At 49.6% G+C, this 22,756-nt stretch overlaps 1 protein-coding gene across 1 annotated transcript; it reads left to right on the forward strand.

Annotated features, from left to right (window-relative positions):
- The first annotated feature begins 768 nt into the window (after positions 1 to 768).
- On the forward strand, positions 769 to 16,028 carry NFILZ (NFIL3 like basic leucine zipper). Its single transcript, XM_042047904.1, has 2 exons — positions 769 to 973; positions 13,752 to 16,028. Exon 2 carries the CDS (start codon positions 13,777 to 13,779, stop codon positions 14,653 to 14,655), a length of 879 nt encoding a protein of 292 aa, XP_041903838.1. The 5' UTR covers positions 769 to 973; positions 13,752 to 13,776; the 3' UTR covers positions 14,656 to 16,028.
- Positions 16,029 to 22,756: the final 6,728 nt, after the last annotated feature.

Raw genomic sequence — 22,756 nt, forward strand, 5'->3', positions numbered from 1 at the left:
TCATAGAATCGTGGAATAATTTGGGTTGGGAGAGACCTTAAGGATCATCCAGTGCCACCCCTGCCATGGGCAGGGACGCCTTCCACTGTTCCAGAGTGCTCCAAGCCCCATCCAGCCTGGCCTTGGGCACTGCCAGGGATCCAGGGGCAGCCACAGCTGCTCTGGACCAGGAGCAGATCCAGCACCTGTCTCAGACTCCACGGGAAGCTCAGGGAGAGGTGCTGTGATCCTCTGAGCTGAGGAATTCAGAGAGGGAATTTAACTGACTGCAATCAGTCCATTAAGTGGGGCTGCCTTAGCACAGGTTTTGCTGCGTGCCAATGGTTGATTCATCAACAATGAAACATCTCCAAACCCCAGCCCTGAACGTCCCCGTTTGTTTGTGCCACTCTTGTGTGTGCCAATCTCGTTTAAACTGAGATTTAAATTGACATTTATTCTGGTTTTATGGCCGCATCCATCAAGCCCTTCTCATCTTCCTCCTCTCCCTCTCCATGTCCCACCCCACGGGGGTCCGTGCCACCCTCAGGGCGCTGCTGTCACCTCTCTGGGGCTCCTCACTCTCTCCTGGGTGACTCCACACCTTCCGCAGCGCTTTGAAGCTCCAATTCAGCAGCAAATCCTCCCCCTCGCTGCCTTTTGGCTGCCGATGTTGACGGGAAGCTCGAAAGCAGCGCTGCTGCTGCAGGAGCACCTGCCCTGCCCCCGCTCTGTCCCCGCATGTCACCGCCTCTTACGTAATCGCGACATCGCTGCAGCTTCCCCGGGGCTGCTCGTGCAAAAAAAAAGGTGAAAAAGAAAAAAAGAAGAAAAAAAAACAAAGCCTAAAAAGGACCCAGGGCCATGTGTGGGGGTGCGGGGCTGTCCCAGGGGCGGGAGGTGAGGGACACTTGGGGACGCGTCCCCCTCTCGCCCTGCCCGGGGGGCTCCTGCAGGAGCCGGATGGTTCCAGGGCTTGGGGCCCGTCCTCAAGGTAAGTCCTGGCCAGGAGCTGCTGGGGAATCCGTGGGGTCGGGGCTTTTCCAGGTGTCGGGGGGCAAAGGAGGCAAAGGAGGAAACCATTGCTGGGTTTGTCCGCAGAGCCCCGGGGCTCTCCTGGGACGGGGAAAATCGCTGCCTTTTTAATTTTTTTCATATATTTTTTTCATTTATTTTTCTTCCTTCTTTTAAAATCTTTCTATATTCCCCCTCCCCTTCCCCCCGCACTTTCTCCTTTTCATATTTTAAAATCTTTTTTAATCTTTTATTTTTTCTTTTTCATTTTTTTTTCTTTTTCCCTTTTTACTTTGTTCCTGTCCTCCTTTCCTCTCTCTCCCCCTCTCTTTATTATCTCTTTGCACCCTCTGATTTCCCTCAGCTGCCCCCGAATTTCTGTCTCCAAACTGGCACCCAAGCACCCTCCCTCCCCACTGACACCTGGATGCCCAAATATTCACTGTTCTGCCATGTTCCTCCCAAATTCCTTTCCCATCCTCAGAGGTGGTGATGGAGGTGCTGATATTTGTAGCTTTTCTTTTATTATTCCACTTTATTTTCCTCATTGTCAAAGTTAGACAAGTTTTTGCTACCTGTTCTTTCCACTGTGCTTATTTTAGCAGCCAGCATTGCTTTGGATTTCAAGGAAATTTAAGAATAAATAATTATTCTGTTGATTAAAAACCTGTGAAAATGACATTTCTTGGGCCTTCCCAGACTAAAAAAAGTCTTTACTGGGTGCCCACCCAAAGGTTGGAACCTCCAGTTCCGCAGGTGACAAAAGTCCTTGGTTGTAGCAGAGAGAATAAGAGACTTGAATTTTTTTTTTAATATTTAGGATTTATTATTTTTTTGGCCATTCTAAATTTGAATGTTGTTGTGCAGTGGCTTCTGACTGGCTGGATTTCTTGGGGGCAGCCAAAGATTTGTTGGGAGAAGGGAAATACAGTTCCTAAGTGTCCTACATGCCAATTATCCCATATTAGAGCCCTGCTCATAATAATTATTGCAATAATTAATTGTAGGGTGACTTCCATGCCAGCACGAGTGGAAGAACCTGCAGATATGAGGCAGAAAATATTAATTCCTCCAATTTCTGACTTTTCTGGTTGCCAAATGTGCCAAATTTAAGGTGTCACTTTAAAAACACCTCTTTTAAAACCCAGGCACCTTTAAGGGGTCTCAGAACTTCAGTTCTCTTACAAAGAGTCTAAACCATCAATTATTTCCAGAAAATATTCCAATCCCAACTTGAATTTCTTTACAGTGTGTCCTTAAAAGTTAAATTCAAATGATGCTGGGTTAGGAAATTGAATGTGAAGAACTTTTGGTTTTGTTTTGTTTGCGGGGCCGCGTTTTCGGTGTTGTTTTCTGCCAGTCCAGTTTTTGGGGCCCCACATTTTTCTTTAATTCAAAACTGAGACTTCCACATAATGAGGCCCCTTTAGCTCACAGAGGCTTCAAGAAAAACAGCAGATATTGGGAAAATCTTATTAAAGTCCAGGATTTTTTTTTCCTGAGCAGCTGTAAAACATCTTTGGAAGCAACGACACCAGGCCCCGGCCTTGCCCTTGGGGTCCCTGCCCTAATTTTTCCTGAGGTGGGAACCTCTAGAACACAGCCCAATTTCTGCTGTTTGCAAACTGTTTCTGTTTCTCACACTAATTAATTAATTAATTAATTATTGATCTTCCAGCTTGCCCTGGCTGCAGGGGTATTTTCTCTGGGCAGGATTGGTTTGAAGGGGGCTTTTACTGTGCTACCACATCAATGTGGCCTCAGCAACTGGGGGTGAAATGTCCCCTTAAATTTGGATTTTGAGGAGTTGGGGACTCATCCCGTCTCCTGGGGGTCCCTCAGACCTAAAAGATGGGGTGGGTGAAACCCTTTTGGTGAAAAACCTGCCCTGGGTGTGCTGAAATTGGTGCCAGGCCACAGCTCCCTCCTTTTCCAAAGCTGTGCAATAATTCAGGTAATTCAAACGAGTCAGGTACGGTGTAATTAATAACAGAAAATCAGGTGAGGTGTAATTAATAGCAGAAAGTCAGGTAAGGTGGAGTTAAGAGCAGATTTTGCCTTTGTATCTCAAAAAGGAAAAGTACCTTTATTTTCTTGTGGAGTCAAGAAACTCCTCCTGCTTCCGCCTTGTGAGCATTTACTGCGATCCTTAATATTGCAATAATTGGAATATTGCAAAGATTGGAATAAGCAGGGGATGGAAGACAGAGTCCATCGATTTTTGCTGCTTTCTGTCATGGCCTGGCTGCTCATTTCTGCTGTTTGGACACAAACCTGGAAAGAGCTGAGCAGCTTTAGTGGAGACACTCCAGATTTGGCTCAAGTGCAGTTTCAGACAAAACCCAAATCCTAATTTAGAGTCTTGACTTTATTTACCCAGCATTTTGAGACTGATAAAGCCCTGATAAGGACCCTGCTGCCTTGGGCACCGAGGAACCAAGATTGGGGGTTGAAATGAGCGGTTTCAGCTTTCATGGGTTGCCAGCAGCTCTGTGTGTTACGGAAACTCAGCAGCAGTGACTGTGCCTGAAAAATCTTCAGAAGTTTCATTTATTTCCTGTGATGGCAGAGTGAAAGGGAAACCTCTGAGTGAAAATCTTGATATTAGCAATTAATGACTGAGAGACGTGATCAGGCTGGGCCGGGAGTGCCTTTGGCACGTGCACAGGTGCAGGAGGCCTGGCAGCCTCCAGGCCAGGCTGGTGGTGAGGATTTGCTTCCTTTCAAAACAAAAAGGAAAGTTTTTAGAGGACTTGGAGTCCTGTGACAGGATTTCCGCAGAAGAACTCAAGGATGGGAGTGTTCCTGCTGGAAAATTATCATAAAATCACAGAATCTCAGACTGGTTTGGTTGGAAGGGACATTAAAGCCCATCCAGTGCCACTCCCTGCCATGGGCAGGGACACCTCCCACTGTCCCAGGCTGCTCCAAGCCCCATCCAACCTGGCCTTGGGCACTGCCAGGGGTCCAGGGGCAGCCACAGTTTGTAACCATAAGAAGACAATGACAAAGGTGCCATGTGCAGAAATCCATGGTCCTTGAGATGCTCCAGTCCCAGTCTGCTGAATGTGCTGCACATCTCAGTGGGAATGGTCTGGAGCATGAGGGGAAGCAATGAGGTGAGGGTGAGTTTTATTTAGGTCCTGCAGAAACTCTTGTCAATGGGACCCTCTAGCCCTGAGTCGTGCAAGTGCTTGTTCTGGCTTAGGCACAGGAAAAGACTGGGAGAAAGAGAGGGAGAGCTGGACTTGGTTTCCGTTTGTCTGCTTAAAGCTAAATAATTTATTGGGGCTGGAATCTGGCTGGGTTTGCAAAATCCCAGTGGGATCCACTGCCTGTGTGTGTCTGTGGGGCTCAGGGCTAAGGTCAGGGCCTGGTTCAGTTTGGTAAATCAGGAATAATTCATAGCTGCTGCTGGGAGGAACCACACAAGGAGCAGGAGGATGGGGATCCTGGAAGTTTCACAGGCTGTACAAAATATTTTGGGTTGTGCATTGTGAAATAGATTTGTGGAAAGATGAAGGAAGGAATTGGGAATATCAAATACAGGAGAAGGCTCTTTCCTGACTGGTGTTTGCTGGAGAATGGATTTGGAAAATGAGGGGAAGTCCTTGTTTTTAGAAGGATTTGTTCTGCTTTTCCTCTGGAAGTGTTGTCACTGTCACTTGGTGACAGCGGCACCTTTTCAGCTCCTGCAGAGCAGAGGGATTTTGTCATTTGCAAGTGATAAAAAATGAACAAAATGACAGAGTTCCACTGTTTTTAAAATAGGGATTTCATGTACCTTCAATGTACCTTGCTGACCAGGGATGGTTGCATCTCCCAAAGATTGGAAATGTGGTCAGTTATTTCCTGCTGGGTCTTGATTTCTGAACTGGAGTTCTTGAGAATTCCAGGACAGAAACCCCTGACTTGTTAAGGCTGATGTCAGTTCTTGCTTGAGCCAGCATTTCTGGCCTTGTCTCAGAAAAAGCTCTTAGGCTCAGCCTAATTTTAGATTTCAGTGTTCAGACCTCCTGGATTTCAGAGCCTGCAATGACGTTCTGTGGGGAGGAAGGGACTTACCTTGGGCTCGCGGCCGCCTCTCACTTCTTCCTCCTGCCGAGGCATCACCATAACCTGTGGGGTAACCTTCAGATAATGATGAGCTTTATCTCTACCCATTGATCTTCACTTTTTAAAAAAACCCTATTGTGACAGCAGTTTTGGTCACATTCAGTATGAAGCAGATGGAATTTTCCATCCCTCTGGGTAGGCAGAGAGGGGAGGAGGACGGAAGCCAGGCTGCACTCGCCGCACATCGCTCGTAGGCATCCAACTGCTCCTCCAAGGAGCTCCTTCAGCTCCTGGGCTCCTTCTCTTCTCCTCCCATCGTCAGAGTGGAGATCCAGTGGCTGGAAAAGCTCTCCTGCAGTGCCACCCAGGTAAATGCAGCCACACCCGGCAGGTTCCCATCAGCAGCCCCAGAGCGGCTGCTGGAAATATCCCAGGAAATGCCAGGTTCATCCCTGCCCTCTGTGCTGCTGAGGGGCACAAAGGCTTTGTGTGCTCTTTCCTTTCTTACCAATGATATTCTCAGTGATATTAGAGATGATATTTTAAATGACGCAGGTCTGATATGGAGGGGCTGCTCCTGCAGTCTGGGCCCTGGGATTGCGCTCGAGCGTGATCTCAGGGAGAGGCAGCGTCAGGAGCTCTTGGCCAGGTTGGGTTTGTTGGCATCAATCAGCTCAGGGGAATTCCAGCCTCTTTCAGCATTGTTTGATCTGAGTGAAAGAGCTCAGATATCTCGAAGAAATGGCCAGGGGAAGAAGATTAATTCAGTAATTCGTGCTGTGTGTTCTTGGAGCAGGGTCCAACAAGTGGGTGCTGAAACTGAAGGAACAACTAAAGATGTTTGTGAAATTCTCTGGAGTGCCCAGGTTGTTTTTCTGACTTAATTGGTTTTCCAAGGAGAGGTTTGGTTGTTTTAAAAAAATAAGCAGAAATTACGTGAAAATACTGAGATCTGAATTGTTTTGAATTTTTATAGAATCACAGAGTTCTGGAATGGTTTGGGTTGGAGGGACCTTAAATCCCATCCCATCCCACCCCTGCCATGGCAGGGACACCTCCCACTGTCCCAGGCTGCTCCCAGCCCCAATGTCCAGCCTGGCCTTGGGCATTGCCAGGGATCCAGGGGCAGCCCCAGCTGCTCTGGGCACCCTGTGCCAGGGCCTGCCCACCCTCCCAGGGAACAATTCCTTCCCAAGATCCCATCCAGCCCTGCCCTCTGGCACTGGGAAGCCATTCCCTGGGTCCTGTCCTTCCATCCCTTGGAAATTGTCTCTCTCCATCTTTCTTGGAGCTCCTTCAGGTCCTGGAAGGCCACAATTAGTTTACCTTCTCTTCTCCAGGCTGAACAATCCCAATTCTCCCAGCCTTTCCTCCCAGAGCTGCTCCATCCCTCTGATCATCCTGGTACCTTCTCTGGAGTCGCTCCAGCAGCTCCACTCCTTCCTATCCTGAAGACCCCAGAGCTGATTTCAGTGTTCAGCTGAAATACTCAAATCTCTGATTCCACTGTTTCTAAACTGTCCCACAGTCAATACTTTTCACCCAAACTGTGAAATAAAACAGGGGAAGAAAAAGGATTTATTGAAAGTCCTTTCTCAGAGGAAAAAACCCCAAATTTATGAATATCTTGCATTGAGCCACAGTGGGACAGGTCAGATTTCTCGGGTTCAGAGGCAACTGAAATGGAGTAAACACTGCGAAAACTTCATTATTTTCTGATTCATTATTCAGCAGCTCTCACTGAGGCATTTGCAGACCAAGAAATGCAAAACTCAGCCGCTTGTAAAGGTCCAGCAGCACCTTGGGGGTTTTCAGGCTTTTGCAGCACATTTCCAGCCTCATGGTCTGTCACAGACCCACAGTCAAATTTAGAGGTCAGGTTGTTCCAACCTGAGCAATACCTGAGCTGCTTTTGAGGCTTCTTACCCTGAGCAGAGCAGCCTCAGGGCTGTGGCCTTGGACCACAGGGCCTGGGGAATTGAGGAAGCAGCTGCTTTGGTAACTCAGGCTGGGTTTCCAGGCTTTGAACTCTCCTACCTCAAGACCAAAGAGACAAAATTAATTCTACCGAGCTCCCAACAAACCACCTGTTGTGATTAGGCTGCGGGGACAGTGATTTAATAGCTCAGAGCTCAAAATTTTAGCACACCAGGAAGTTCGTTGTGTCCTTCTGACCTGGAATCTGTAGAGGAAAAGGTGATTTTCGGGAGTTCATGGTTGTAATAGTAATTGATATTAATTAATAGTGATTGTAATCTGCTCCAGAGAATCCTTCTGGGCTCTTGGAATCTGAATTTCAAAGAAATGAGTGCAAAACTTCAGTGGAGACCAGATTTTAGAAAAAGCTGAAGGTGAAAATGCCTACTTTTGGAAATTAAAGGCCCTGCAATCCACTGCCAGACCTGCAGCAATATTTAATGTTTGGAGCCAACAATCATTTGGTGTTTTCAAAATAGAAACAGCAAATTGGGGCTTTGGCACAATGGGCTTGTTTCTGAGTCAGTTTTGGTTTGAGTTTGAGTTTAGAGCTTTCATTCTTCCAGCAGTGGCTGCCCCAGGTCATCGGGTTCTGCTATTTGTTCCTTTTGTGCCTCCTTTCATCACCAGACCACGTTATTTCCCACTGAGACGCAAGAAGTGAGTAATAGCTGTTCCTCAACAGCTCCTGTTAACCACTGTGCAGTGTGAATGTCAAATACTCAGGAATATGAGTAATTAGAGCGAAGCCCTTTCATCTTAAACAGGCTGGGAGGTTTAGAGAGCACCCTAAGACACCACCAAACCACAGGGTTAATTTTTTTTCTTATTACGCAGGTGAAGCAGCAGCAGGGATCAAAACTTGTTTGCTGCTTGCAGTGTTTGTACAGCACAGCGTCCCTGGGAGAAGTTTTCAGAGGTTTCTGATGTAAATCAGCACTTGGGCCTCATTTTATCAGTGTAAGTTCTTGTATCAGTGAAAAATATTGGAGTTATCTCATTTTATCAGAGCAAATTCTCAATAACTCCTGTGGGTTTGATGTGCTGGAGTGGCTTGACGCTAAGGGCTGAGTTCTGATTTAGTTTAGGATGAGATAATTTAAAAGACAAGAAATAGGCAGCTCTCAAGCTCCTTTATATTGGTGTGAAGCAAGGGCAGCTCGGCTCAAACTCTGTGTGATTTCAACTCCAAATTCCAAATTCTGATCCCAGTTTAACCAAAGTAAATTCCAGTGATATTCCCATGGATTGGCTCTTATACATCCAGGTGATGAATTGAGTGTGACCAGGAAACTGGGAAGGAGTGAGAGTTTGAACCAAAGGTTGTCTGTGGGGTAGTGAATTTCAGAATGGATTTGGGTGTTCTATGGAAAACAACTGGAAGTTTTCTTCCCTTTGCTTCTTTAAAATCAACCATTTTCACTTCAGAGCTAAGAACAGAAACCTCCAACACGGGGAAGTTCTGCCAAGTCACTCTGTGCCCTTTTATATTACATTGATTGTCCTATTTCATTAAAATATATGTAGATTTATGCTTGGAGTTTCATTTTTGACGTTTTAGTGATGAATGCTCCTCTCAGCTGTGCTTTTAAATGAGACTTCAAACGCCCCATTTTTATTGATTGGTTGTAGATATAAATTTTTTCTATAAGTATAAACAGATGTGAAGATTTAAGACAAAGTTTGCAACTTAGGGAAGCCTTAGAGAGAGGTAGCAAAATTTAGAGTCACACATGAAAAATGGAGGAAACAGAGAATAATAAAATACAGATATGATACTACAGGGATTGAATTTTGTATTTAATCCACGTTGTCCTTTCTAATCCCAAGGTAAAACCATGACTGTGGTTCAGTTGTGCATCAACAACCACTTGCTGCTGAACAAGGCCAGATCTTTGTCCCTTTTTTGATGACTACATTATCCTGAGGCAAAGAACTCCACATTTTAGTTGTGCTGTTTGAAGATTCCCTTTGTTTCTTTGAAATCTGCTCCCCGATAATCCCAGCTCATTTTCTTTACTCCTGAGAAATAATGAGTTAAAATTTCTCATTGGAGAAGCTGTTCTGGTTGCCCTTTGCAAGATTGATTTTAATTTTGCTGCATCCTTGAAACAAAAAGAATAATCTGAGGGTTGAGGGCTTGCCTTGGGCTCGGAGCAAAGGGAGATTCAGCAGCTGATTTTGGGGTGGTTTGATTGTGTATCAGCTCAGGGCTCAGCACTGAATCAGTTCCTCTGCGATATCGAGTTTTTCCTGGAGGGTTTTGCACACCCCGCTGGAAAGTCCAACTCATCAGAGCCCCCTCTGATCTGTGGCTTGAGGGGGGAGATAAGGGAAAGGAGGGGAGATAGGGCTGAACCAAATCTCTGAAGCTGAGCCCTACCAGGGCCTTCTTTTAGTTGGAGGAGAAGTTTTTACCAAAAATGAGGATCTTTTGAGCAGGGTGGTGGAGAGTAAGTGCAAACCCCTGAGTACAGCATGTCCTCACCCTCACAGAGGTGCAGATTAAACCAGGGCACTGCACATTTAGCCCTTCCCAGCTGATCAGAGGCGTTGTAGAAGTGATAAGAATGGGTTTTACTGCTTATCTTCGTGTATTTAACAATCTTTATATAAAAATTGTGCCTTGCATTCGGCCTGCTCAGAGGTAAAGCTCAAAGGCTGCTCTCTAGAGAAGCAGAGCTTCTGAGATGTGCTCTGTCTGAACAGAAACAGCAGATTTTGAGGAAAAAAAGAGGTGAAAACCAAAGAAACAGCATCATTTTACAAATGTTTTGGTGCTTTCTGTTCGGGGTGCAGAGCTTGGCCTATATTCAGGCGAGACGCTGGTAAATAAATGTCTTTTATACTTCCAGCTGCAGAAACAACAGACACCAAAGCACCTTAGAAACTCTTGGTTGCATAATTCACCCGACCAACATGCTCTAAAGTCACTGCTAATATTAATGTTTCCACTGGGCCCGGTGGGGACGGGCTCGGTGTCACTTTGTGCTCTCCACTGCTGGAGGCCGCGCTCATGAAGAGCCCCAAGACACTCGTGTGGGTACAGGTGTGACTTTGTGGGCTGCAGATAAAAATAACAGGTAGAGTTGAGACTCTGTGGCCTAAACCTTGATGCTTTCACACACTGGCCCAGCTCAGGCTTCATTCCTTGACCTTAAAAGGCCAGATCCTGCCTCCGATAAGAGCTTCCCCTGCCTCCCCCCTTATAGCCGGCCTCCTTCCAGGCCTTCCCCACCTCCAAGGAAGTGGAAATGTTTGATTCCTGCCTTTTGCCCTGGGTTCAACCCTCACTTCTCACTGTTTCACTTCCATGTGCTTCAAGTGTTGAGTTCTGAAGGAAATTCCCACCTTGGGACCATCACTTGGAGAGTGAGGGGTTGGATTAATGTGGGAAAGGTTCAACAAAATGGGTTTTCAGGAAGGTTCATTGCTCAGGTTCTGAGTCACAAAGGCCTATTTTGGGTCCCTTTTCTTTGCCCCCCGTGCTTCCCAGCCTGATTGAACAGGGGATATTGGGAACAGTAATCCTGAAACTTCCCATAGGATCTCCTTGTGATGAGCACCAGGAGCAAGGGAAGGACAGAGAGAGAACAACCTGCTCTGCCCACTGCAGGCGAGGAGTTTACTTAGTGAAAAAGCCACCTGTTGATCTTTGACTCATTCAACAAACAACTCACATCACCTCCAAACCTGAAACGTTCCTGCTAAGTGATTAAGCCCTGAAAAAACTGCATTTCTGCCTCTCGACACTGTGAGAAACCACAAATCCATTTGCTGTAATTCTCCTTTTGATGCTTTCAGGTCAGCAGTAATTCTGATTGAAAGCTGGAGAAATTACCCCAAACGCATTCGCGCTGAAGGACATTCTTTGTTTTGGTTTGTAGCTGCCCTCAGAACCTTTGTGTACTCTTTGAGATCTCCAGGGCTTAGGGATAAATTAAAATAAATGCATTCCAAATGCCTTTAATCACAAAATCCCACCAATTTGTGCAGAGAGTACTTTGGTGGGACTTGTCCTGTTTAAACCAGAACCAAACTCTAATCACACTGGGCAGACTGGGAGAGGAAATAGATGTGGATTGGTCTAGTTTGCAGGTCTGAGTTGTGCAGAGGTCACTGGTGATGACAACCTGCCAGTACTGAAGGGTTCTAAATCTGCATAAATAAAGATTTCATCTACAAGCAGTAGAACATTGAATCAAAGGCCTTGCACAGCATTTTAGCCTCAGTGTCCATCTTTGTACTCTACAATATTTGTGTAACTCTGTGTGTGTGTATGTGTGTGTGTGATGGAGCTCGTTTAATCCATCCTCACATTGCTTGATGCTCAAAATCCTCCAGAGATCTTTCCTGCCTCTTTTGTTGGGTGCTTGGGATACCTTAAAAAGGGATTTGGTTTTCTGAAATACCTTCAAATGGACACTGAGTACATTTAGATGGAAGGAATTGTTCCCTGGGAGGGTGGGCAGGCCCTGGCACAGGGTGCCCAGAGCAGCTGGGGCTGCCCCTGGATCCCTGGCAGTGCCCAAGGCCAGGCTGGACATTGGGGTTTGGAGCAGCCTGGGACAGTGGAAGGTGTCCCTGCCCATGGCAGGGGTGGGACTGGATGATCCTTAAGGTCCCTTCCCACCCAAACCATTCTGGGATTCTGGGATTTTATGATATTTTGCTTTCAAAATTTTGTCCTCTCTATGATTTATGAGTTGTATCCTGGAGGAGTAACAGGTGACTTGGAAAACCAGACCATTCAAATGTGGTCTTTCACGTGAAGCTCAGAAAGCCAAGAACCCTGGAAATTTTTCAGTTTCCTCCAGACACAAATTACAGCTGGACAGTGTTTAGGAATTGTTTATTGCCCACAGAATGAACTCTTTTGAGTCGTGTTGATGTGGGATGATGAAGAAGAGAGGAAAGCCCAAACATGGTCCTATGTGTCCTTCTGAGACCTGTGCTCAGCTGCTCCCTGCCCAGAGCGAGTTCTGGAATGATTTGGAGTTAGATCTTTGCCTTTTGCTTGAGGATGGTTCTCAGCCTCGGAGAAAAAGAGTGACTCATGTTGCTCACACAATAAATTCAGCAGGAAGGTTGGAATTATTCATGTGCATTATTGGCCATGTGGGTTTTCAGAAAGCTCCCATGCCACATTTTCACAAACTTGTGCAACCCCAGCTCTCTGCAGGAGTTTCATCTCTCACTTCACCTCAATATCTCAATTTCATTTCATTCCTAAACAGCTTTTTGAAAATTTCTGGCTAAAAACTGCACAATGCTTGGCTTTTGGATGTCATGGTGGGTTTATTGCCTCTGACTCTGGGCAGTGTTGAGCTTGAATAATTTTATTTTTGGGGGACAGAGGTGGGGGAGTTTTCAGCTGAAAGCATCACCAGTCCTCTTCCCCTCAGCAGTGTGAGCAGCCCTGCCAGGAACCTCGGGGCATGAGTCCCCATGACTCAGAAAAGTCCTTGTCACTTACAGAAACAGCTGCTGGGATTATTCCGGCTCCGAGGGGAGCCATGAGCACATTTCAGTGCTGATAAAGTGTCCTGGAACCAGCACACACCGAGGGGGCACCTCAGTCACCGTTTGTGTGTTGGTGTTCGTGGGTCACAACAGTGTCAGAGTCAGGAGATGAAGTGAAGGACCTTTCCAAGGGCCCTGGGGATTGAAACGTGGCCAATACCAAAACTCCAGTGCCTCGGTTGCTCACTGAAGTGAAACAATTATGCTTTTCTTCACCATTTTAGGGTAATCCTGGAAAAGTGGTGGCTTATCAGGCTCGGTGCTGGCTGGTCCCTCTGGCCCAGCTTCCTGTTGAAAGGGATGTGGTTCTTCCTGAGCAGGGAAGAATTTCTGAGTGAGAACTGCCACAACACCTCAGGGAGATTATTCACAACATCCTGTAGTGACAGGACAAGGGACAATGGCTTCAAATGGACACAGAGTAGTCAGTTCATTGGGATATGGGGAAGAAATTCCTTCCCATGAGGGTGGGCTGGCCCTAGCACAGGGTGCCCAGAGCAGCTGGGGCTGCCCCTGGATCCCTGGCAGTGCCCAAGGCCAGGCTGGACATTGGGGCTTGGAGCACTCTGGGACAGTGGAAGGTGTCCCTGCCCATGGCAGGGAGTGGGAATGCGATGATCTCCAGTGTCCTTTCCAACCCAAACCATTCCATGGTAGCAAAGCTGTTTTGTAACCCTGCTTACAGCTCCTGCCCAAAGTCTGTGACTGAGGTAAATCAGTTCTTCTCCCTGTGCCTTCCTTATCTCCCAAACAGGGCTAATGACTCTTATTTCCTTTGTAAGGCAGCTTGAGATAAGTGGGAGATCACTACTAGTTTTTATCGTCTTGATTGAAGTTATTCAGATAAAGTGTGACTGTTCGCCGAGTCGGCGAAATGTGTGGGGTGCAACTCTGCTCAGTCATGCTCGGCTTTTAGACATCCTGGGGTGGACTTTGCAGAGACTTTGCTGAGATGTGAGTGAGTGATTGACTGATTGATTGATGTGTTGACACATCAGGACCTGAATATTTTGAAAACGTTTCGGAATCTGAATATTTTGAGAAGTTGGCTCCACAATGACAGTAATAAGCGGGATGAGCTGTCCTCATTTTCCACATGTGTGTAACAGAGAAAAAACAACCCCATTCCCATATTAATTTACCCAATGGCACTAATTACCAGCACCATTAGTGGTAACTAATGAACGTTCTCATTCCGACAGAACCGCAGCTTCCTTCTCCACCACCATGGAGAACTTCCTGGCCCCTCGGAGCGAGCTGGTGCTGCAGCAGGGCAGGGCCCAGCTGCTCCTGGGGAAGGCGGGTGGACATTCCCGGCGGAAGCGGGAATTCATGCCGGACGACAAGAAGGACACCATGTACTGGGAGAAGAGGCGCAAGAACAACGAGGCCGCCAAGCGCTCGCGGGAGAAGCGGCGCCTCAACGACGTGGCCATGGAGAGCCAGCTGGCAGCGCTGAGCCGCGAGAACGCCGTGCTCAGGACCGAGCTGCTGTCCCTCAAGCTGCGCTTCGGGCTCCTCAGCCCCGAGCCCAGCCCCTGCCAGGGCCGCCCCCTCGGGCTCTACCTCAAGGGGCACCGGGCAGCCTCCCCACTGCTGGGCATGGAGCCCTTTGCTGGTGACTCCTGCTGCCCTGCCCAGAAGAGCTTCGTGCCCAAGGTGCTGGAACCAGCTGAGCTTCCTTGCAAAACTTTCAACCCCTCCACAAACATCTTCGGCTGTGGCTCCAAACCCATTCCCATGGACACTCCTGGCCTCCAGCAGCCCAAAAGGTTTGAGGCGTCCTTCAGCCCCACAGTTTGCTCTCCATTCCTCAGCTACCCCTGCCCAGACAAACACCCCTTCCCCTGGCCTTGGCTGGGCAGCACCTGCTTCTTGTGCCCGTCCACCGGCACCACCAAGGCCAGGAAGGAGAGCAGCATCTCAGTGTCGGATGAAGATGACGAGCAACAAGTGCCCAAAACTTCTCCTGTGCCCCCCTGCAACGTGCCCTGCCCCTCAGAAGAGCAGCTGAAGGGCCGGAGCTTTGCTGCCCTCCCACACAAGCTCCGGATTAAAAGCAAAGCCCTGGGCGGTCTGGAGGAGACTGAGCTGGACTCACACTGAGGCAGCACAGGAACGGCTGCTGTGGGGCCACAGTGACTCATCCCAAGGACACGGATGGTTTGGAAGGATGAGGTGGGAGGGAAATGTCTTTTTCTCCAAACATGGATGTAATTTTCCCTGCTCTGTGTAAATGCTGAGGGAGTTTCTGGGGCTGCATCACTACAGCACAGCTGCAGCTGGCCAGGACCCTGCGGTCCCCCGGTCTCACTGGTGGCTCTGCTACCACAGCAAGCTCGAACTGGAGGTGTGAAGGGGCAGGAAGAGGCCAAGACAGTGGGGATGGTTCCCACACAATGTGACACCTTGTAACTACAGCTGCCAGGGCTATCAACCACTGTAGTGGCCTTCGCTTCATCACCGCCCTCATCCTCACCAATGTGCCTGAAGTCGGAATTCCCTGACACAGGAAACTGTTGATGGAACCAGCTTCAGACCCCTCAGCTGTCTGGAGAAAATAAAAAGGGGTTGTGACTCTGGGAGTGTGGATTTACGCTGGCATGCAATGAGAGCAGCACCTCCTCCACTTTATTCCAGTTTACAATAATTTATCTCCAGAGAGAATGAACTCTTCTTCTGTGACCAGACACGCTGTGATCCAGAAGATAATTTCATTTATCTTTGCAACTGTTCTTATGGAAAACGAAGTATTTTTTAATCATTATTATTATTGAAATGCAAAAAATATTGTAATTTTGCTTCTTTCTTTTAAAAAAGGCATTTTTAGACCCAATCTTTGAGTATTTGGGAACTCTTTATCAAACAGGCACAAACTGCACATGGTGTTTGTATTCCTGCATCTGCTGGGACACGGTCCCTGTCCATCCTGCCTTCTGCCTGCTTTTCCTTTGTAAGGGGTCTTGAGCCTTCTAGGAGCTGTTGCTCAGTTTTCAAGCCAAAGAGAATTCTCAGGGATGCATTCCAGGTATAGCTGTAACTTCCTCTCCTCAGATCTTTCCTGCTTTCTCTCTTTCCCCAAGGAAAGAATGCTCTTGCAGTTCTGATGTTGCCAGGTCTGTCAGCCCCAGACATTTTTCTGACATGTTGGACAAAACCAGCCCAATCTGATGATTCCATCAGTCCCAGCCTGTTGGAAGAAGATCTCAAAGTGAAAAAGCGACTTCAAGCTGTTCTCCTCTGCCCCAACCACATTTTCAGTCCATGTCCCATGTCCCAAAGGACAGAAGAGCTGCAAGGCCTGCCCAGCCCTGCTGGGAACCAAAGCTGACAGTGGAGCTCAACATCCCTGGGAGTCTCCACCTCTTCAGTTCTCCGGCTTAAGGGATTCTCCTGTTCCTCTGTGTGTCTGCCCCTCTGCTCCACTCAGGTGAGACCCCACCTGCAGAGCTGCCCCAGCCCTGGGGCCCAGGAGGACCTGGAGCTGCTGGAGCCAGTCCAGAGGAGGCACCAGGATGATCAGAGGGATGGAGCAGCTCTGCTGGGAGGAAAGGCTGGGAGAGCTCGGGTTGTTCAGCCCTGAGAGGAGAAGCTCTGGGATGACCTCATTGTGGCCTTGCAGTGTCTGAAGGGACCAACAAAAAACATGGAAAGAGACTATTCACAAGGACAAGGGGGAATGGCTTCCACTGCCAGAGGGCAGGGCTGGATGGGATCTTGGGAAGGAATTGTTCCCTGGGAGGGTGGGCAGGCCCTGGCACAGGGTGCCCAGAGCAGCTGGGGCTGCCCCTGGATCCCTGGCAGTGGCCAAGGCCAGGCTGGACATTGGGGCTTGGAGCAGCCTGGGACAGTGGGAGATGTCCCTGCCCATGGCTTTAAGGGCCCTTTCATCCCAAACCATTCTGGGATTCCATGAAAATTTCAGGCTCTGGTGAATAAGGACAATTGTCAGGAGTGTTTTTCTAGGAATCATTTCATAGCCAATAAAGGACTGCAGCAACAATAGGACCGTGCAAAAGAGCAGCCCACAGTGCCTGACACGGGATGGAAGAACCCCTCAAACTGGTTTGGAAGGGAGGGCCCTGAGTGGGAGCTGTACAAAGGATCTGAACTGGGAAGGTACCAACATGTGCCCAATAAAACTCTGTTTGCAGAAGCTGCAAAAGGTGTCTTGGTTTGACTGTTGGGAATGGATCTGCATCGTTCCTCCTCAGGAACAGCCAGCCTGATAAATCCATCCCGTGAGAACAAGGGGGAGCAAGCAGGGAGCTGTGGCAGAGCTGTGGGCACCCAGCTTTCCCATTCCTCTGTCCATAAAGGTGTTTTCCCTCTGTCTGTGCCACAGTTCCCAGCACAGACCCTCCAGCACTGGGGCGTGGGGCTCTGTCCTGCCTCACCACTCTTTATAGGGACACCCCACAAGGATCAGCCCTGACTGGCCCTGTCCCCCTGTGCAGAGAAATGGGCAGAGCTTCTTGGCACAGCTGCCCGGGCACGGGGGGGTTCTCCTGTGCCCCTGGCATGAGGGGAAACCGCTGCTCAGGTGTGAAACGCGAGGCAGTGATGCTGTGCAGGTTAAAAGCAACCACAGGCGGTTCCATTTCCTGTCGCATTCCCGCTGTCCCCTCTTCCCCTCGCAACCGGCAGGGACAGCCCACGGCGAGGAGACGGCACAGAAGGGACCTTGCTGAAAGAAATCGCCGCCCTCCTATTCCTGCTGTTCCCCGTCCCTGTGGGATTCCCGCTGGGCAGGGCTGGGCTGGCTCCGTGAGCGTGCAAAGGGGTCGGGATGCAGCGAGGGGGTGGGAGGGAGCTCAGTTTAATCTGTAGGATGGATTTGAGGTTCACGGGTTGCCCCCAGGACCTGCTGCACCTCCGAATCCACTGTCCTTCCTAACCCTGCTGTCCCTCCTAATCCTGCTGTCCTTCCTAACCCTGCTGTCCCTCCTAAACCTGCTGTCCCTCCTAATCCTCCTGTCCCTCCTAATCCTGCTGCACCCCCTAAACCTGCTGTCCCTCCTAACCCTGCTGTCCCTTCTAATCCTGCTGTCCCTCCTAATCCTCCTGTCCCTCCTAATCCTGCTGTCCCTCCTAACCCGGCTGTCCCTCCTAACCCTACTGCACCCCCTAATCCTGCTGTCCCTCCTAACCCTGCTGTCCCTTCTAACCCTGCTGCACCCCCTAATCCTCCTGTCCCTCCTAACCCTGCTGTCCCTCCTAACCCTGCTGTCCCTCCTAACCCTACTTCACCCCCTAACCCTGCTGCACCCCCTAATCCTGCTGTCCCTCCTAATCCTGCTGTCCCTCCTAACGCTGCTGTCCCTCCTAACCCTCCTGCCTGTGGCCCAGAGTGATTCAGCCCCGAGAGATTTAACCCTGCAGTGCCCAAAGGTGATTTCTGTGGGCTGTTGAGGACGCCGAAGAAATGAGTAACATTTCCCGTTTGCTGTGTCCCTGCTCTCGCACAAACCAGGGGCCAAACCCGGGTTGGAGTCGGGGCAGGTGGCACTGGGAGCTGCTGGGTGCCTGTGGAGGGAGCGGAAGGCTGGGACAGCAGCAGGAAAAGCAGCAGGAGATGGGGACGGGGTGTGCAGTGAGCCAGCCCCGGCCCCACACCTGATCCCAAACCTGCCCCCCTCTTTCCCCTGCTCCAGGTTTTCCTTTCCTCCCCTCCAGGGTCACTCACCTGGAGGAGATGCAGGTGGAGATGGTTCTTCCCCTCCTTCCACACCTCCATTCCTCCCTTGCTGCTTTGTCCTAGGAGATTTCCTGCATGGGGAATATCCATCCATCCCTATCCATTATCCCGAGTTCCACGTTCAGTGACACCTTCAGAAAAGAGCCATTGTTGTACCAGTTGTGAGGCTTGGCTGGAAGGGAGCCAAGCTGTTCCTGCCTCTGCTCAGGCTTAGTTAATTCTTTAATTAGTCTTTGTTCCAAAGTGATTTCAAGCTGATTAATTACTGGGCTCAGCATTATAAAATAAAACATCCTCTGTGTGTCCTAAGAGGGGGAGACAAGGGAGATATTTCCTGCTCGTACCTCTTTGGAAAACTATTCCAGGATTTTTTCTCTGTCTACCAGGACAGGAAGGTTTTGCCTTTGAGCTGGCAGGAGGTACCTGAGAGGGACACGCTGCAGGCACCTAAATATACATCAAGGGAGCCCTGGAGAGTCAGAGCAGGGGAAAATTGCTCAGTGCTTTCCACGCCTCAGAACAAGCTGGCACCCAGGGAAAGTGGGCAGAGGCTTTGCAAAAGCTGCAGGGTGGATTTTTCGTGTGGCTCGTGACTAAACCCTGCAGCAAGGCACCACAGGGGTCAAAAAACAAGGAGAGATGAATCTGCCAGGAGGAACTGGAGACTGAGCTGGGGGAGACTTGGGAGGGTGGGTGATGCTGCTGCTGCTGCTCTCCCTGGGGTTTGCTGAGCATCCCCCAGCTTTGGGGACAAGCCTGGCTGGAGCCAAAGCCTCCAAATGCTTCTCCATCCCTGTGCCTCAGAAAGGGAGATTTCTTTGTTGCCAGACACAGAGAACTCCAGAAAACCACAACAAATCCCACCCATTTCAGGCACTGTGTGTCACACATTGCAGAGCCGGGCAGAGAGATGAGTGCAGAGCCCTCCCTCCAGAGCATGAGTTAATGCTGACCTTTAGCTTAGGCTCAGACCCCAAACTGAATCATTGCTGAGGCAGGAAAAGTCAGCAGTGACTTCTGGAAAGAGGTTCTGCCTTCAGAGTGCCTTGCTCACACACTGGGGAACCCCTGGCTGCCCCTGGGAGGGCAGTGCTGATTCAAAAATCGGGTTTAAAGTTCATTTTGGTTGTATTTCTAGCATTATAAAATAATTAGAAGGGAAAATTCCAAACCGTACAGCAGGAGCAGCTGTGAAAATGAGCTGCCCCCTGCATTGCATCCTGGCCCCTCTCACCCAGGAGAGCAGACACTGCTCAGGCAGCTCAGGCTCAGACCAAACCGAATTTCCCTGTCCCCATCCCACAGGATTCCTTCCATTTATCATTTCCTCGCTCCTAGAAGGATTTCTAGAGAAGCAGGTTGGTCTTTTTGTGGAAAAGAAAAGAATCATCATGTCCTGGGTTGGTGTTTCCACCATCACATCCCAGGGGAGCTCGGCAGGGTCAGGCCTGACCTGCAGCTCAGGTGGAGCTGTTTGGGATCCCTGCAGGGCAGAGGGTTGGGGTTCTTCCCAAATCCCAGTCTGGGGGGGTTTGCAGTGGGAAGGGGCTGGGTGGGGGGGAGATGGGCAGCATTTCTGAGTTCATGGTGATTCTCTGACCATGGGGTGAGTCACAGCCTCTGGACCGGGGTTTAGGCTGCGCTTTGCTGTTTCCTACACAGAGATTTTCTGCCCCTTATCTCCTGCTGGCCTTATCAGCTGCACCAGAGCTACTCCTTGCCTGCTGGGCCTGCTCTGCCGGACCTGTGCCTCCTTCACACCCTCCCCGTTTGTAAATCCCCTCCTTGGCACATCTTGTGCAAGCTGGTCCCAGTTCTTTGCCTGGCTCAGTCACCCCGGGGCTGTCCAGGCACCACCTGGGCAAACTTGGAAAAGTGTTTGGAAAAGCTGGGTTTTGGAGGGTATTTTAAAGGTATTTGGAGGGGGGTTTAAGGGTGTTGGAGGTTGTTTATGAAACACCCGGGATTTTCATGCCCACCCACATCCCTGTCGTTGGGAGGGGCAGAAACTGGGGATCAGCACCTCAGAACTGCTGGGTTCACAGGGAAGGGCACAGGACAATGTTTTGGTGCCTGTTGGACTTAGGGCTGGAGCTGTGCGTGACCATGGAGTTCTTGGCCTGATTTATCCGATGGAGATTTTGGGATGATGAACCTCAAAATGTCTGTGAGGTCCATCCATCCTTCCACAGCAGGGTCAGGCTGGGACAGAGCTGGAGAAATGGTCTGGAGACACCCACTGACCATCCCCTGGAGTGACCCTCAACCTCCTGGGTCCCCTCAACTGCAGCTCCATCCTTTGGCTTGCAAAAGGACAAAGCAGATTTTGCAATTTGGTGCAAAACGCTGGGAGTTGCTCCCAAAATTCCTCACTCCCCCCTAAAATCCTTGTCCATGTGCAGCAATTCTCAGCAGGGTGTTGGGATGAAGGGATTGTTGGGGATGTTTTGGGTGCAGGGCACTCAGATTTATGGAGCTGCCTTCCAGCTTCGATCTTTCTCTTCTCACATCTTTCAAATTCCTGTCGCTGTGCAGAAAACAAAGAGAAACTGAAAGATTTCTCCAGGAGTCGCTCAGAATGCAGCTGCCGAGGTGTGGCCACACCGAGTTGCTCATCCCAGGCCAGGTTTGTGGTCTCAGTTCTCCTGAAGACCACAAGATCTCATTTCTCACAGCCTTACTCAGACCTGGCGAGTGTGAAAACATCAGAGGGAGCAGGGGAGCTTTGGCAACTCCCTGACCTCAAAACCGTTCAAAGAGCAGCGCTCCGGGGTGAATCAAGCTGGCCTGGTTCTGATTTTTGTTCTTTTCAGGTATTAAAAATCTTTGCAGCTGGGAGGTGTTCGGGCTGGGTGGGGCAAAGGAACAGCTTCAAACTGCTCCCAGCTCAGCCTTGGGGCCCAAACCTCGCACAAGGGTGGCCCAAGTGTCTCCATCCCAATTTCTCCTCAGGCCTGGTGCAGCCCTGGCTCTCTGGGGTGGACACAGCCCTGGTGCCCTGCTCAGGAGTGGGTTTTTCCCTGACTTTCCCCCTCTCTGTTTTGCAGGAGGCTGTGGCCAAGCTGTGCTGAACTCCCCAGACACCACTCAGGGTTGTGTGGTCTTTATTTCTGCTTTTTTTTCCTGCCGAAACTCCCTCCCTTATTGATGGCTTGGAGTCAAATGTGAACCAAGTCTACCTAGAACCCCGAATGTCACTTTTCTGGGTAGAATCCCCCCAGAATCCTTGGTTTACTGTGTTTAAACCTGGGAAATTCCTGCTTTTCCTGCTGGTTTTTCCCTCCTTTTGCACAGACCCAGAGCTCCGGGGCTGGCTCAGCCCTGCTGCCTGCAGAGATCAACACCCACCACACATCTGGAGCACAGCTGGAAGGGTCACAAAGGTGTGGGGGACAACACTGGGTTGTCCTTGAGGCAGGGGGGTTGGAGCTGGATGATCTTTAAGGTCCCTTCTGTCTTTTCTCTGTGCAAGTGCAGCTCTGACCTAACAAAGCCCAGCTTTTTGGAGGTCCAGCTGGATTCTCTGCACCCCAGGAGAGAGGGAAGTGCTGCCCAGGCAGAGGGCAAGATTTCTCCTTGCAGGTGAAGCAGTGGTGAGGAGTTTGTTGTGTCTCTGAGCAGGAGAGACCCCACCGTGTTCCCCACAGCCACCAAAGCCCGGAGAGGAGGCTCTGCTGGTCAGGAATTTGAGCTCCAGCTTTGTCCCTTCCCATGCTTGGCATGCCCTGAGCCTCCCTCTGCTCTGCCACCTCTGTTTGGTTCCCAAGTCAGAAACTCTGAATATTTTCTGGTGACACAAAGTCGCTGCTTCGGCTGACGGAGGTTCCTCCTCTGCAAGAGATCAGAGGAAAAAAATTACGGCTTTTATTGATCCCCCCGGATTTCCTCCGGAATGCAGCCACAGGATGTCAGTGCAGCCATCCAGATGTGGCCTCCTGGTCACCCCCAGCTCCAGATGTGCTGCCTCTGCTCTCTTTGCTCCCCAGCTGAAGGGCAGGAAAATCCTTCCCGGGCAGTTTTCCTGCTCCTCAGCAATTACAGCTGCTCAGGGAATTCCTTTTTCCTCCCTGGCAGGTGAAGGAGGCATGATCTGATCCTGCTTTTCTTCTGGTCAGCATTTCCCTCCCTCCACCCCACAGAATGCCAAAGGTTTAGATTTTAAGTTGCACTTTTGCTTCTTATTTCTGTGACCAAAATGAAAGGGGAGGGGAGGAATCTCTTTATTGGAATTTACTTGGGAAAAAAAAGGGGTTTTTTCCTGTTTTTTTGTTCAGGATGAAATAACTTTTCTAGGACATGTTTGGAGCTGGCTGGCATGGTTTTATTAATTCCCTAATTCCTGCTGTCTCCTCGGAAGAAATGGAAATGCATCCATGGGAGACACAGCTGAGGGGCGCCAGGACTCATCCCCAGTCTGACCTGGTCCCCCAGATTAGACAAAATGAGAAAGTTTGAATTGAAAGGCAATTTTCCTCATCGCTTCAGCATTTTCCCGTGGCATAAAGGACC

Source organism: Corvus kubaryi, unplaced genomic scaffold (assembly GCF_017639235.1).
Source record: "Corvus kubaryi isolate FWS band 111438036 unplaced genomic scaffold, C.kubaryi_AGA036_p1.0 121, whole genome shotgun sequence".
In the NCBI taxonomy this organism is placed as follows: domain Eukaryota; kingdom Metazoa; phylum Chordata; class Aves; order Passeriformes; family Corvidae; genus Corvus; species Corvus kubaryi.

What these genes read in the sequence shown, in the direction of transcription:
- NFILZ (XM_042047904.1), top strand. Translation starts at nt 13,777, where the DNA reads ATGGAGAACTTCCTGGCCCCTCGGAGCGAGCTGGTGCTGCAGCAGGGC.